The 14,402-nt window shown below is 41.0% G+C and overlaps 1 protein-coding gene across 1 annotated transcript in view; it reads right to left on the bottom strand.

Moving 5' to 3' along the window:
* mrps22 (mitochondrial ribosomal protein S22) overlaps window positions 1–14,402 on the bottom strand; it is a 46,183-nt gene that overhangs the window by 20,197 nt on the left and 11,584 nt on the right. The window contains exons 3-4 of the mRNA XM_059947993.1: window positions 14,156–14,320; window positions 6,085–6,228 (exon numbers count right to left, since the gene is read on the bottom strand). Of these exons, the coding sequence (XP_059803976.1) occupies window positions 6,085–6,228; window positions 14,156–14,320 (309 nt within the window). The remainder of the gene's footprint in view (window positions 1–6,084; window positions 6,229–14,155; window positions 14,321–14,402) is intronic.

The raw sequence follows: 14,402 nt of genomic DNA, 5'->3' as shown, positions 1-14,402 counted from the left end.
GATGAGTTCCAACAAAGACATGGGGAAAGCAAATTTAAAAAAACAACTTAAACAGCCAATGATTTGTTATAAAATTGCGCTGGGAGGAATTAGTCCAAATCCATCTTAAAAAGTCTGCATGAAATCTTAAAAAGTCTGCATGAAAGCTGAACTCAGTTTAACTGAGAAATATTTGTCATTCTTTTTAAATCAAATTATACTTGACTAGGGTGATTTGACAAGAGTCTATTATTATGTAAATATCAGTACGTTTCATTTTAATTTTAGGTAAACAAATGAAACAATGAAGTTATTGTCATACATTTCCTACTTCTATTTACAGCCGCAGATCTTGATCTTTCTGACACACTCAGAGAATCAGTATGTATAGCACATATGTATACACACCAAAAGATATATTTGAATGATTATATATTACTTATCTATACCAAAAATTGGAGTTAGAACCATACAACATTACAGCACAGGAACAGGCCTTTTGGCCCTTCTTGGCTGTCCCGAACCATTTTTCTGCCTATGTTTTACTCCCACTGACCTGCAACTGAACCATATCCCTCCATACACCTCTCATCCATATATCTGTCCAAGTTTTTCTTAAATGTTAAAAGTGAGCCTGCATTTACCACTTCATCTGGCAGCTCATTTCACACTCCCACTATTCTCTGTGTGAAGAAGCCCCCCTCCCCATGTTCCCTTTAAACTTTTCCCCCTTCACCCTTAACCCACGTCCTCTGGTTTATTTCTCCTCTAACCTAGGTGGAAAAGCCTGTTTGCATTCACTCTATCTATACCCATCATAATTTTATACACCTCTATCAAATCTCCCCTCATTCTTCTACGCTCCAGGGAGAAGAGTTCTTTCTCAAATGAGTTCAGCAGCTTGATGATATGACTGATACAGTGTTTAGGACAGATTCTATTCTACTGTATATTCAGATTTAGTACCTCAATATTTAATGATATAATCAGATATGGGAGTTTGCATGCAAATGCTGCATTGTGGTTCTATGTATCTCCAGATAATTTATAAGAACAAAGCGAGTCTTTCACATCAAGATAAACAACCTGTCAACTGAAGCACTTCCTTGGTTGGTGCATGACCAAACAGTAACAACATGTGGCACAGTGGCTGCCTGGAGTTCCAGTGACCCAGATTCAACCCTGACTGCCAGTGAAATCAGAGTGGAGTTTGCATATTCTCCCTGCAATTGGATGGGTTTCTCCCAGTGCTCCAGTTTTCTCCTATTGGTTGGTTAATTGACCACTATCAATTGCCCCCAGAATATAAGTGAGTGGTAATCCAGGAGAAACTGTTGGGAATGGGAGGACATTAAAATGATCTGGGAGGATTCAATACCAAAGACTTCAGCTTGCCTCTTCACCTCTTAGAGTTAGGGCAGGAATTATGCTTGACATCTAGCATAGATTAGGTGGGGTGACGGGTCTGTTCCTACACTATTTGCTATCATTCCACAACGTATCCAAAAAGTGTACCCCAGCTTTTTTTTAAAATCATGGACAGCATCTTCAAATGAGGAAGTTTTAAGACCTACTATAGAAATTCGTAATTTGCAAAACAAACATAACTTAATGTGAAAAATTAACAAACAACTTTTTTCCTGTAGTTACCCTTTGAGTTTATATTGTCTGAGCTAATGAGCTACCTATGTACATATAAAATATTTATTTATTTATTGGAATAGGCCCTTCCAGCCCCTCCTTTTACCTAGCAACAAGTAAAATCTGGATTATGTAATCAACTATTGAGGATTAAACATAAAAGGAGCACGGTCAGGTAACAGTCCCAAGATTATACAGCTCAGTAATACACCCTCTATAATGTAGTCAGGTCATTGACTACAGAGAAAAGTGAATAGTTTAAACTATTTATTCCAATTATTGAACAGTATTTAAGGTGTATAAGTTCTCCTTGGGCTTTCTGCCAGTGACAGGTATCGATTATAACCGATGTTTCAATGACAAATCTGCCATCTTCATCAGGGATGATTCCTGAGCACCTCCAGTCCGGTAGTATTTATACACCTGTGGTCCATCCTTCCTGATTGGTTAGCCCTTATCCAATCAGGTTCCTGCTCTCTGAACTTGCTTACAATTGAAGTCCAGTTCTTGGAAACTGAGCACAGGAGGTGTATCTGTTTGGGTTATCCAGAGAAATCAGTGGTAGCAGAACTTTACATTTGCAATGGCCATAGTATTGACTTCGATGGCACAAAACTACTGTGCCACACCTCTGCCTTTTGGGACTGCCGGGTAAAGGAAGCCATTAAAATAAAACTAGAGGAAAAGAACTTTAACAAAGACAAAAGTCTCATAAAAACATAAAAAATAGCAGGAGTAGGCTATCTGGCCCGTCAAGCCTGCTCCACCATTCACTAAGATCATGGCTGATCTGGCCATCGACTCATCTCCACCTACCTGGCTTTTCCCCCTAACATTAATTCCTGTACTATGCAAAAATTGATCCATCCTTGACTTAAATACATTTACTGAGGTAGCCTTCTCTGCTTCATTGGGCAGAGAATTCTACAGATTCACCACTCCTTGGGAAAAACAGTTCCTCCTCATCTCTGTTCTAAATTTACTCACACGAATCTTGAGGCTACGTCCCCTAGTTTAAGTCTCTCCTACCAGTGGAAAAAACTTTCCTGCCTCTATCTTATCTATCCCTTACATAATTTCATATGTTTCTATAAGATCCCCTCTCATTCTTCTGAATTACAGTGAGTACATTTCCAGGAGACTTAATCTCTCCTCATAGTCTAACCCCTTCATCTCTGGAATCAATCTAGTGAACCTCCTCTAACTAAACCTTTGCAATTCTTGCATAAGCACTCCCAAGTCCTTCTGCACAGCAGCAAGCTGCAATCTTTTACCATGTAAATAATAGTCTGATCTTCCATTTTTCCTTCCAAAGAAATAAAGGATGGGAATTTGATTGTAAACAAGGTGGAAGTGAGCTAACTTGATTGGATTAGGACTAACCAATCAGGAGGGACAGACGAAGGGGCTATAAATAGTACTGGACTAGACATCCCTGATGAAGGTGGCAGAGTTTGTCATCGAAACGTCGGTTATAATCAACACCTGTACCTGGCTGGAAGCCCAAGAAGAGTTTATTTGTCATATATGCCGGGAAAACACTAAATCAGTTTTCAGTATTTAAAGTAATATACTGTATGTAATTATTAAATGGGTAGGAGAAAGGAAAACCAAGATCCAGTTCCTAAGTTTATATGTAAATTCTCAGTTGACCCAAACACTTGGGAAAAATACAATTGAAGCAAGGGTGCTTTGTGACCGTGATCCAAACAAGCCTGGACAGAGACAATGGTTTGGATGACTGTTTTCACTCTGAGTCTGTCTGAGGCCTCCATCAGTCAGAGTTGACCACGGGGATTGCATCGTAGCTGTCTCAACACGCAATCCTGTGCAGTAAAACATGGAGAGCAAGCCCATGTTACAAGCTCCCCCTCTCCAGCTATCTGATGAACCCGGAGGAACAGCAGAGACCGATATAGTTTGGTACCAGGAGCATTGCAGGAATTGCCAGTCAGCATTGAACTCAATGTAGGGGACTCCAGCTCCTGATTTTTGCCCCTCGGGGTGTACTCCTGAAGTCTTCCATATGAGTGGGTTTAGCCACAAAGCAATGGAGGTTTGAGATCAGAGTTTTCCTTCTCCTAGATGAGCTGCCAACCACGGCTGATGAGCCCCATCTGCTGAAGTGACTGGTTTTACTGTGCCAGTAACCAGCCTCTGCCCCTTCTCCTGTCAGTAGAAACAATCCCGCCAGGCTTAGCAGCTAAGCCACAAGTGAAGGCCAGGAGCTGGGCATGGCTGTCTCAGACTATATGATGCACACGCCACTGATTCTATGTACTCAATAAATTGACGTTAAATTATGACTTATTTAAACAATATGTATACTTACTACTGTGATGCTAAGCACAGCTCTAAAGTCATATTTAAGTTTACTGATGACACCAATGTCATTGGCCAAATCAGAGATGACAATGAATCAGCTTTAGAAGGGAGACTGAAAATATGGCTGAGCGCTGCCACAACATCACACACTTTCAGCAAGACCAAGGAGCTGATTATTAACTTCAGGAGGAAAGCGGAGATCCAAAAGCCAGTCCTCATTGGAGGATCAGATGTGGAGAGAGTCAGCAACCTTAAATTCCTCAGTGTTATCATTCCGGAGGATGTGTCCTGGGTCTAGCACAGAAGTACAATTAGAAATAAAGCATGGCATCCAGTCTACTTCCTTAGAAGTATGCAAAGATTCAGCATGACATAAAACTTTGACCAATTTCTTAAATGTGTGGCAGAGAGTATATTGACTGGTTGCATCATGGCCTGGTTTGGAAACCTACAATAGACTATCCTACAAAAAGCAGTTGATATGGCACAGTCCATCACAAGTGAAGCCCAACCCACCACTGAGCACATCTACATAGAGTACTGTAGCAGAAAAGCAGCATCCATCAAGGATCGACACCATCCAAGCTATGGGTTGAACTCCATCTGCCACTTCTCAGCCCAGTTTTGCATCCTGTCAAAGTCCTGCTGTAATCTCTGACAGCCCTCAACACTATCCACAACACCCCCAACCTTTCTGTCATCAGGTTAGTAAATTTGCTGATGACACAAAGGTTAGGGGTGTTGTGGATAATGTGGACGGCTGTCAGAAGTTACAGTGGGACATTGATAGGATGCAAAACTGGGCTGAGAAGTGGCAGATGGATTCAACCCAGATAAGTGTGAGGAGCTTCATTTTCGTAGGTTACATATAATGGCAGAATACAGCATTAATGGCAAGACTCTTGGCAGTGTGGCAGATCAGAGGGATCTTGGGGTCCAAGTCCATAGCTCAAAGCTGCTGCGCAGGTTGACTCTGTGGTTAAGAAGGCATACGGTGCATTGGCCTTCATCAATTGTGGGATTGAGTTTAAGAGCCGAGAGGTAATTCTGCAGCTATACAGGACCCTGGTCAGACCCCACTTGGAGTACTGTGCTCAATTCTAGTCGCCTCACTACAGGAAGGACGTGGAAACCATAGAAATGGTGCAGGGGAGATTTACAAGGATGTTGCCTGGATTGGGGAGCATGCCCTATGAGAATAGGTTGAGTGAACTCGGTCTTTTCTCCTTGGAGCGATGGAGGATGACAGGTGACCTGACAGCAGTGTTCAAGCTAATGAGAGACATTGATCATGTGGATAGTCAGGGGCTTTTTCCCAGGGCTGAAATGGCTAGCACAAGAGGGCATCATTTTAAGGTGCTTGGACATAGGTACAGAGATGTCAGGGACTATCTATTTGTTCTTTTTTTTTAAAAAACGGAGAGAGTGGTGAGTGCATGGAATGGGCTGCCGCTGCCAGCAGTGGAGGCAGAAACGATAGGGTCTTTTAAGAGACTCCTGGATGGATACATAGAGCTTAGAAAAGTAGAGGACAATGGGTAAGCCTAGGTAGTTCTAAGGTAAGGTCATGTTCAGCACAGCTTGGTGGGCCGAAGGGCCTGTACTGTGCTGTAGGTTTTCTAAATTTCTATGTTCTCTTTTATTGCTGCTGCCATAAGGAAGATGGTAAAAGAACCTCAGGATTCATACCAAATATGGAACAGTTATAACCTCTCAACTATCAAGCTCTTGAACTAGAGGGGTTAACTTAACTTGCTTCATCGCTGAACTGTTTCCACAACTTATGAACGCACTTTTAAGAACTCTTCATTTCAGGTCTTGGTACTCATTCCTTATTTATTCATTATAATTCTTATTATTTCCCCTCTTTTGTATTTGCAGGTTGTTGCCCTTTGCTCATTGACTGTTTGTCCAACCTGATGTGTACGGACTTTCATTGCCTCTATTGTGCCTTTTGGATTTACTGGGTATGCCCGCAAAAAAACCAAATCTCCCAGCTGTTTTTATTAATGTACATATACGTTATCGTAAAGTTATTTTCCTAACATTACTTTATTAAAGGACAAAAATGTAGTTAGTTCCTATTTCTAAAGATATTGATCAAGTAGGGTTAGAATATAGAAGAAAAATGAACTTTACCAGAAGATTTTCATTCTTAAAAATTGCTGGTGGAATAATTCTGCGACCTTCACGAGGGAAGTAGACCTGTATCATCCTGTCCCGTTCTTCCCAGGTTGCTTTGCGCAGCACCCCACTAGGTTCCCTCACCACTATAAATCGCTCCTGAGAAAAAGAACAAGTGAACATATTAATTTATAACAATTAAAGAGATGAGTGGGGAAAGCACAGAATCAATAATGAATGATGCTTTTTCTCTCTCTCTACTTTTAATTTCTACTCATCAAGCCAGTTGTGATAGAGCATGGAAGACAAACAATTTCTACATTAGATATTGTCTGCACACCCCATCAAGAATAAAAAATTTTCGATATGTCATTTAATGTATCAAGGGTGAAGATCAAGTTTGACTGAGTAAATGCAATTTACCTACCTCTTTTGTTCGTATATTATATTCTGATAAAATTACTTATTTTGACAGTGAAGACTATGGAATATAAAAATGCCAGGAATACAAGGGGCAGGGATGAATTTGAGGAGGGCTTAATTGATATTTCATTATTGTGGCAAAAATATCAGAGACTCAGCAGATTCAAATAAGGAAGACAAAGACTGGGACAATGATGTAAAGGGACAATGATGTAAAGGGAAAGGTACTGTTACAGGATAGTGCTGAAGTGATTGAATGACAAATGTAATGATGGTTCAGTAACACTGGAGAACCGGAGAAGATGAAAATGGCAACAGCAGAATTATCACCCAATAGTGCCAAAATAATAAAAATGGAACAAAGTTTACAATTAGGGAATTTTGAACAAAAGACGTAAACGGCCTTTTGCTTGCAAAACTACATTGATTCTTTGCCCACATTATTATCCTGTCATGAAATCTCTTTGCAAGGACATGTTAGAATTAGATGGCACGACAAACACGTGCAACAGCTCACTGGTAGTTATAAAAACAAGAAATTTAACTAAAAACATATCCAAGAACACCTTTCCTGAGGTAAATTGTGTTAAATTATTGTCACGAACAGTGGCGAGTGTCGGCGGCGAGGTCAGGGATGAGCCGAGATGGTGTGTTGCAGAATTGATGCAGATGGAGTGAGCTATTCAGAAACAAGAGGTTGAAGCAGAGAAGTTCCGATGCCCGTACAACTGGCCCAGGTGCAATGTCGGATGGCTCTGAGTGCCAAGGGGTCTGGGCAGAGGAAATTCGATGCCCATACTGGCCCAGGTGTGAGGTTGGATTGCTCTGGGCACTAATTTGAAGGAGTAATGAGCTGGGAAGTTGATTGGTGAAAGAGACACGGGACTGGAAAAGGGAGAATCTAATAGGAGAAGACAGAAGGCTGCAGAATAAAGGGGGTGGAACACCAGAGGGAGGCAGTGGGCAGGTAAGGAGGTAAGATGAGAGAGGGAAAAGGGAATGTGGAATGACAAGGTGGGGGGTGGGGGGGCATTACTAGAAGTTCTAGAAATTGATGTTCATGTCATCAGTTTGGAGGCTACCAAGATGGAATATAAGGTGTTGTTCCTCCAACCTGAGTGTGGTCTCATCACGGTTGTAGAGCAGGCCATGGACTGACGTGTCAGAATGGGAATGGAAAGTGGAATTAAAATGGGTTGCCACTGGGAGATCCTGCTTTTCCTGGCGAATGGAGTGAAGGTGCTCGGTGAAGAGGTATCCCAATCTACCTCGGGTCTCACTAATATACAGGAGGTAATACCGGGAGCACCAGATACAGTAGATGACCCCAACAAACTCACAGGTGAAGTGTTGCCTCACCTAGAAGGACTGTTTAGGACCATGAATGGTAGTGAGGGAGGAGGTGTAGGGGCAGGTGTAGCACTTGTTCCGTTAACAAGGGTAAGTGCCAGGAGGGAGGGACAAATAGACAAGGGAGTCGTGTAGAGAGTGATCCCTACAGAAAGCAGAAATTTGGGGTGGGGGGCAAGATGTGCTCAGTGGTGGGATCCTGTTGGAGCTTGGGTGTGGCTTTGGGCTGGGTGGAGAAATCTGGACCAGGAACGAGGCACTAAGCGATATGGTCTAGGCCCTGACCCCTTCAATGTAGCCAGGTCCAAGTGTGAGATACAATCCGCTGTTGAGACAATTTAAACTCTGGCTCAGGTCGGAGAAGAAAGCTGATTTCGCACACTCTCCGTGATGTTCACACCTCTCTCCAGGGCGTCAGAGCCTTAAACTGTTCCATTGTTTGGTCAATTTAAAGATCAGCCCACTTAATCAGAGTGTCAGGATCTGATTTTGATCATTCACCACAATGGTCACTCCACTCTCCATAGCACTGAGACTATGAAGACTGCCCCAGCTGCTGTGCTCCGTGCACACTAATATGATGAACTGATCAGCAAGGCTTTGGGCCGATTCCAGGGTTTGGATCTGAGGACTCAGTTTGGTTAGGAATGTTGTTATCCAATTGTTTGAATGATCTGTGTTTTTTTTTCCTTCCTCTTGCACATCAAGTGTTGGTCTTTTATTTTTTTTCCTTAATTGCATTTTTTTGGGTTTCTTGCTTTGCGGCTATATGCAAGCAAGCAAATCTCAAGGTTGTATAATATATAAATTCTTTAATAATAAATATACTTAGAATTATTTAATTGCATGAAAGTTGTTTGCAAGCACGGTTAATGGCAAAAGCTATGTGACAGGGATATGTGACAAGACCACATCTGCAGTATTGGCAGTAGATTTCCATGACCTCAGAGAGAGTGCAGCCTAAATTTACCAGGATGATGTTTGGTCCTGAAGTGTTAAAACTTGAATAGAGATGACACAAATTTGGATTATTGATGAAACTTAGACGGGTATAGGGTGCTTCCTGGATATTATGGAAAATTGATAAATTGAAACTACAGTACTGTGCAAAAACCTTAGGCATCGTAGATTTTTCATATAAATTTTGCTTTAGACATTTTTTGTCTTCTGCATTGGTGTGTGTAAAAGAGAACAAATTTTGGATTTCCAAACATTCATTTTCTAAAAACTATGTTAGAGAATATTTGTATTTCATTAAAGCTAGTATCATATAAGTAGTAGACCACTTTTCAAATAAAAACGTGATTACTTTGTAATAGCCTAGCGCATGATTAAACAAAGGTAACAAACAGGTTGCTAATGATCAATCACATAATGAGTTGAATGAAATAAACAGATTAACTGAAATAGAAATGGGTGTAGAAGGAATCAAACCGGGCGAAGGACAACCAAACTAAAAGGCAAGAGTGGGGCAGATGTGACAGCTTAACCTTCAAATAATCAATTCTTATATCACTGCAAGAGTGAGCATAGCAGCAAGACACAAGGTGGTCATCCTGCATCAGCAAGGTGTCTCCCAAGCAGAGATTTCACGACAGACAAGAGTTTCAATATGTGCTGCTCAAGCTCTTCTGAAGCCCAAAAATCGGGTAAGGCTGAGGACCAGAAGCACAGAGGTCAGCCATGGAATCTCAGTGCAGCAGATGAAAGATACATCAAACTGACGTCCCTTCTAAATCAGGAAAAGTCCATCACTTCTATCCACTCTGAACTCACAAAAACCACTGGAACCCAGGTACGCCCCTCTCAAGTCAGGAGAAATCTTGTCAGAAGAGGTCTTCATAGAAAAGTTGCTGCGAAAAATCAATTCCTCCGAAGTGGAAACAGAGCCAAGAGATTCACCCTCACAAGAAAAACACCATGTCTGGGGGTGCTGAACAATGGCAGCAAGTGCTGTCTCAAACAGGAGACAGCTTCTCTGTAGAAGAGCTGGAGAGTGCTACATGGATGTGCTGTGGCCAGCAATGAAGTACGATGGAGGTTCCCAGTAGGTTTGGGGCTCATTTCTACAAATGAGTTGTTGATTTGGTCAGAAGTAATGGAATTCTCAATGCTGAGAAGTACAAGCAGATTCGGTTATTGATGAGGAACTGGGACACCCACTGGGCTGCTCCCTGAGGGTACACATCATCCAGGCCATTCCTGGAGATAGCCAGAGAGTGGTGTAGACAGTTGCCTCTCTGACTGGAGGTATGTGGCTGGTGAAGAGCTGTAGGGATCATTGTTGGGTCTGTTGTTGTTTGCCATCTATATCAACAATCTGGATGATAATGTGGTAAACGAGATCCACAAATTTGCAGATTACGTCAAGATTGTGGTTGGACAGCAAGGAAGACTATCAAAGTTGGTTCAGCTAGAAAAGTGGGTTGAAAAATGGCAGACGGAATTTAATGCAGACAAGTGTGAGGTGTTGCAGTTTAAGAGGACAAACCAGGGTAGGACGTACACAGTCAGCGGTAGGGAATTGAGGAGTGGGGTAGAACAGAGGGATCTAGGTATACAGATCCACAATTCCATGAAAGTGCTGTCACAGGTTGTTAGGGTCATAAAGAAACTTTTGGAACATTGGCCTTCTAGAACTACCGGACATTGCCTCAGGGGAGAAGATTTAGGATGAAGATGAGGAGAAACTGTTTTTCCCAGAGAGTGGTGAATCTGTGGAATTCTCTGCCCAGGGAAACAGTTGAGGCTTCCTCACTAAATATATTTAAGAAACAGTTAGGTAGATTTTTACATAGTAAGAGAATTAAGGGTTATGGGGAAAAGGCAGGTAGATGGAGCTGAGCTTACGGACAGATCAGCCATGATCTTATTGAACGGCAGGGCAGGCTCGATGGGCCAGATGACCTACTCCTGCTCCTATTTCTTAAGTTCTTCATAAATCAATGAATTGAATGCAGGAGATGGGATGTTAGGTGAAGCCTAATTTAAAGTATTGCGTACAGTTTTGGTCAGCTACCTAGAGGAAAGATATAAATAAGATTGACAGAGTGCAGAGAAAATTTACAAGGATGTTGCCAGGACTTGAGGACCTGGGTTATTGGAAAAGGTTAGGACTTTATTCCCTAGAACATGGTAGACTGAGGAGAGATTTGATAGAGGTGTACAAAATTATGAGGGGTATAGATAGGGTAAATACAAGCAGGCCTTTTCCACTGAAGTTGTGTGAGCTTACATCTAAAGTTCATAGGTTGTTAAGGATGAAAGTTGAAATGTTTAAGAGGAAGAGGAGGGTGAACTTCTTCACTCAGAGGGTGGTGAGAGTGGAACGAGATGCCAACACAAGTGGTGGATGAGGAGTTGATTTCAACATTTAAGAGAAGTTTGGATAGGTACATGGATTGGAGGGACAAGGTCCAGATGCATGTCAATGGGATTAGGCAGATTAATGATTTGGCATGGACTAGATGGGCTGAATGGCCTGTTTCAATGCTGCACTGTTCTATGATTCTCAATCATGCGATAGCATCATGGAGGAATCTGATTGGTCCCAAGTTCATTTAGCAGCAGGACAATGTTCCCAAATACAATCCAAGGTCATAAAGAAGAATTTTTAGTGAAAAGACGAAGAAGGGGTTCTGTAACGGAGGGAATAGCCTCCACATAACACTGATCTCAACATCATCAGGGCCGTTTGGGATAATCTGGAGAGACAGAAACAGCAAAACAGCCAAAGTCTGAAGAGGAACTGTGGCAAGTTCTCCAAGATGCTGACAGTGTATCTATGAGAATTGATGCAGTTTTAAAGGACAAGGGTGATCATAATAATTTAATGTCAGAGAAACCCCATTTCCAGAAAAGTTGGGATATTTTCCAAAATGCAATAAAAACAAAAAATCTGTGATATGTCAATTCACGTGAACCCTTATTTAACCAACAAAAGTACAAAGAAAAGATTTTCAATAGTTTACTGACCAACTTAATTGTACTTTGTAAATATACACTAACTTAGAATTTGATGGCTGCAACACACTCAACAAAAGTTCAGACAGAGTTAAAATCAGATTGAAAAGTGCACAGAATATTCAAGTAACACCGGTTTGGAAGACTCCACATTAAGCAGGCTAATTGGTAGCAGGTGAGGTATCATGACTGGGTAGAAAAGTAGTGTCCATCAAAGACTCAGTCTTTGCAAGCAAGGATGGGTCGTGGCTCACCCCTTTGTGCCAAAATTCATGACAGAATTGTTAGTCAGTTCAAAAGGAACATTTCCCAACACAAGATTGCAGAGAATTTAGGTCTTTCAACATCTACAGTACATAATATTGTGAAAAGATTCAGAAAATTCTGAGATATCTCAGTGTGTAAAGGGCAAGGTTGGAAACCACTGTTGAATGCGCGTGATCTTCGAGCCCTCAGGCGGCACTGCCTAAGAAACTGTCATGCTACTGTGACAATTATAGTCACCTGGGCTCGGGAGTACTTCGGAAAACCATTGTCACTTAACACAGTCTGTCGCTGCATCCAGAAATGCAATTTGAAACTGTATTACGCAAGGAGGAAGCCATACATCAATTCTATTCAGAAACACCGGCAAGTCCTCTGGGCCTGAGCTCATCTCAGATGGACCGAAAGACTGTGGAACCATGTGCGGTGGTCAAATGAGTCTACATTTCAGCTAGTTTTTGGAAAAAACAGGTGTCGAGTTCTCCGTGCCAAAGATGAAAATGACCATCCTGATTGTTATCAGCAAAAGGTGAAAAAGCCAGCATCTGTGATGGTATGGGGGCGCATCAGTGCCCACGGCATGGGTGAGTTGCATGTATGTGAAGGTACCATTGACTCTGAGGCGTATATTAGGATTTTAGAGAGACACATGTTGCCATCAAGGTGACGTCTCTTCCTGGGACATCCATGCTTATTTCAGCAGGACAATGCCAGACCACATTCTGCACAGGTTACAACAGCGTGGCTTAGTAGACACAGAGTGCGTGTGCTTGACTGGCCTGCTGCCAGTCCAGATCTATCTCCTATTGAAAATGTATGGCGCATCATGAACAGGAGAATCAGACAACAGATTGTTGAGCAGCTGAAGTCTTATATCAAGCAAGAATGGACAAAATTTCCAATTGCAAATCTACTATAATTAGTATCCTCAGTTCCAAAACGATTAAAAAGTGTTATTAAAAGGTGATGTAACACAATGGTAAACATGCCTCTGTCCCAACTTTTGTTGAGTGTGTTGCAGCCATCAAATTCTAAATTTGTGTATATTTACAACATACAATTAAGTTGGTCAGTAAAACTATTGAAAATCTTTTCTTTGTACTTTTGTCAGTTAAATAAAGGTTCACGTGAATTAACATATCACAGATTTGTTTTTATTACATTTTGAAAAATATCCCAACTTTTCTGGAAATGGGGTTTGTACATCCTGAAATTCTTTTTCTTCGCAAACATCCATGAAAACATAGGAGCACCCCAAAGAATGAATGAGTTAAATTTCAGAACCCCAAAGCCTCTACCCTATTGATTTCATCTAGTTTTTTTTTTAACTGCTTACTGTTCTTATAGCTTTTTTAATATTTAGAAGCATCATTCCATTATTTTTGAAAGCATCTTCGTTTTACAGAATTTTTTTATATATCTGCCTAAGATATTTGTACAGGATTGCATTTCAGTTGATTAGTCCAGTGTCAGAAAAATAAAGTCAAAAACTTGATGCCAACATTCTAGGCATGAAGCTAAAAACCAACTATGTGCAAGAACAGCTAGGAACTCACTGAACCAATCAGCAAATTATGCTGGATCAATTTACAGTTTGATCATTAACCAAAATTATTAAAGAATATGGTGCACAGCTATTAAGCTAACAACAACAACTGTGATCTCATTCCAAAGCTGAGCACTTGAGGGGTTAAATGGACCATTCCTGCTCAAATTCCCTGGAAAATGATTACCGATATTAAGGGTAACATCCTCATCCAACATAATCAATGAGTTGGTTCATTTGAACTATTGATTCTACAGATTTGTTTAATCATTAAACAAAACATGTTAGCCTACTTTAGCAAACCAATTCTCTCCTCTAGCATACGACAAGAAATACCAGTGTTTTAATGCATTCCTATAATAAGCAATATATTCTGTCCTTAAATGCTTATGAATTACTCTGATCACAATAAATGGTTATGTTTTCAAACTTGATTTCCATTTTGTAGCCCAAATAGATTAATAAAAATGCTGAAAAGTCAGTATAATTTGCAAGTTAAGAGTAGGAATGTTAGGCCTATTCAAACCCCAGAATACTTACTCTGTGTGGAATGTTATAGGTTATATCTGTGAAGACATATTTAGCTGTTTCCAAACCTTCAAGAATCTTATCTTCTGCAAGGACATCACAAATTGGTTCTCTTTCATTCAGGATTGGTGGCATGCGGAGATGATCTTTAGCTGCTTCTACAGCTTTAAGCCGAGTCTGGAGAAAATTCATTGTAATTATGTCAGTGGTTTTGCTCCATTATGAGTCATCTTACCAACTCTGTACCATTATGCACTAT

The sequence above is a fragment of the Hypanus sabinus genome, chromosome 2 (assembly GCF_030144855.1).
Source record: "Hypanus sabinus isolate sHypSab1 chromosome 2, sHypSab1.hap1, whole genome shotgun sequence".
NCBI lineage: Eukaryota > Metazoa > Chordata > Chondrichthyes > Myliobatiformes > Dasyatidae > Hypanus > Hypanus sabinus.
This window is presented reverse-complemented; position numbering and strand designations above follow the sequence as displayed.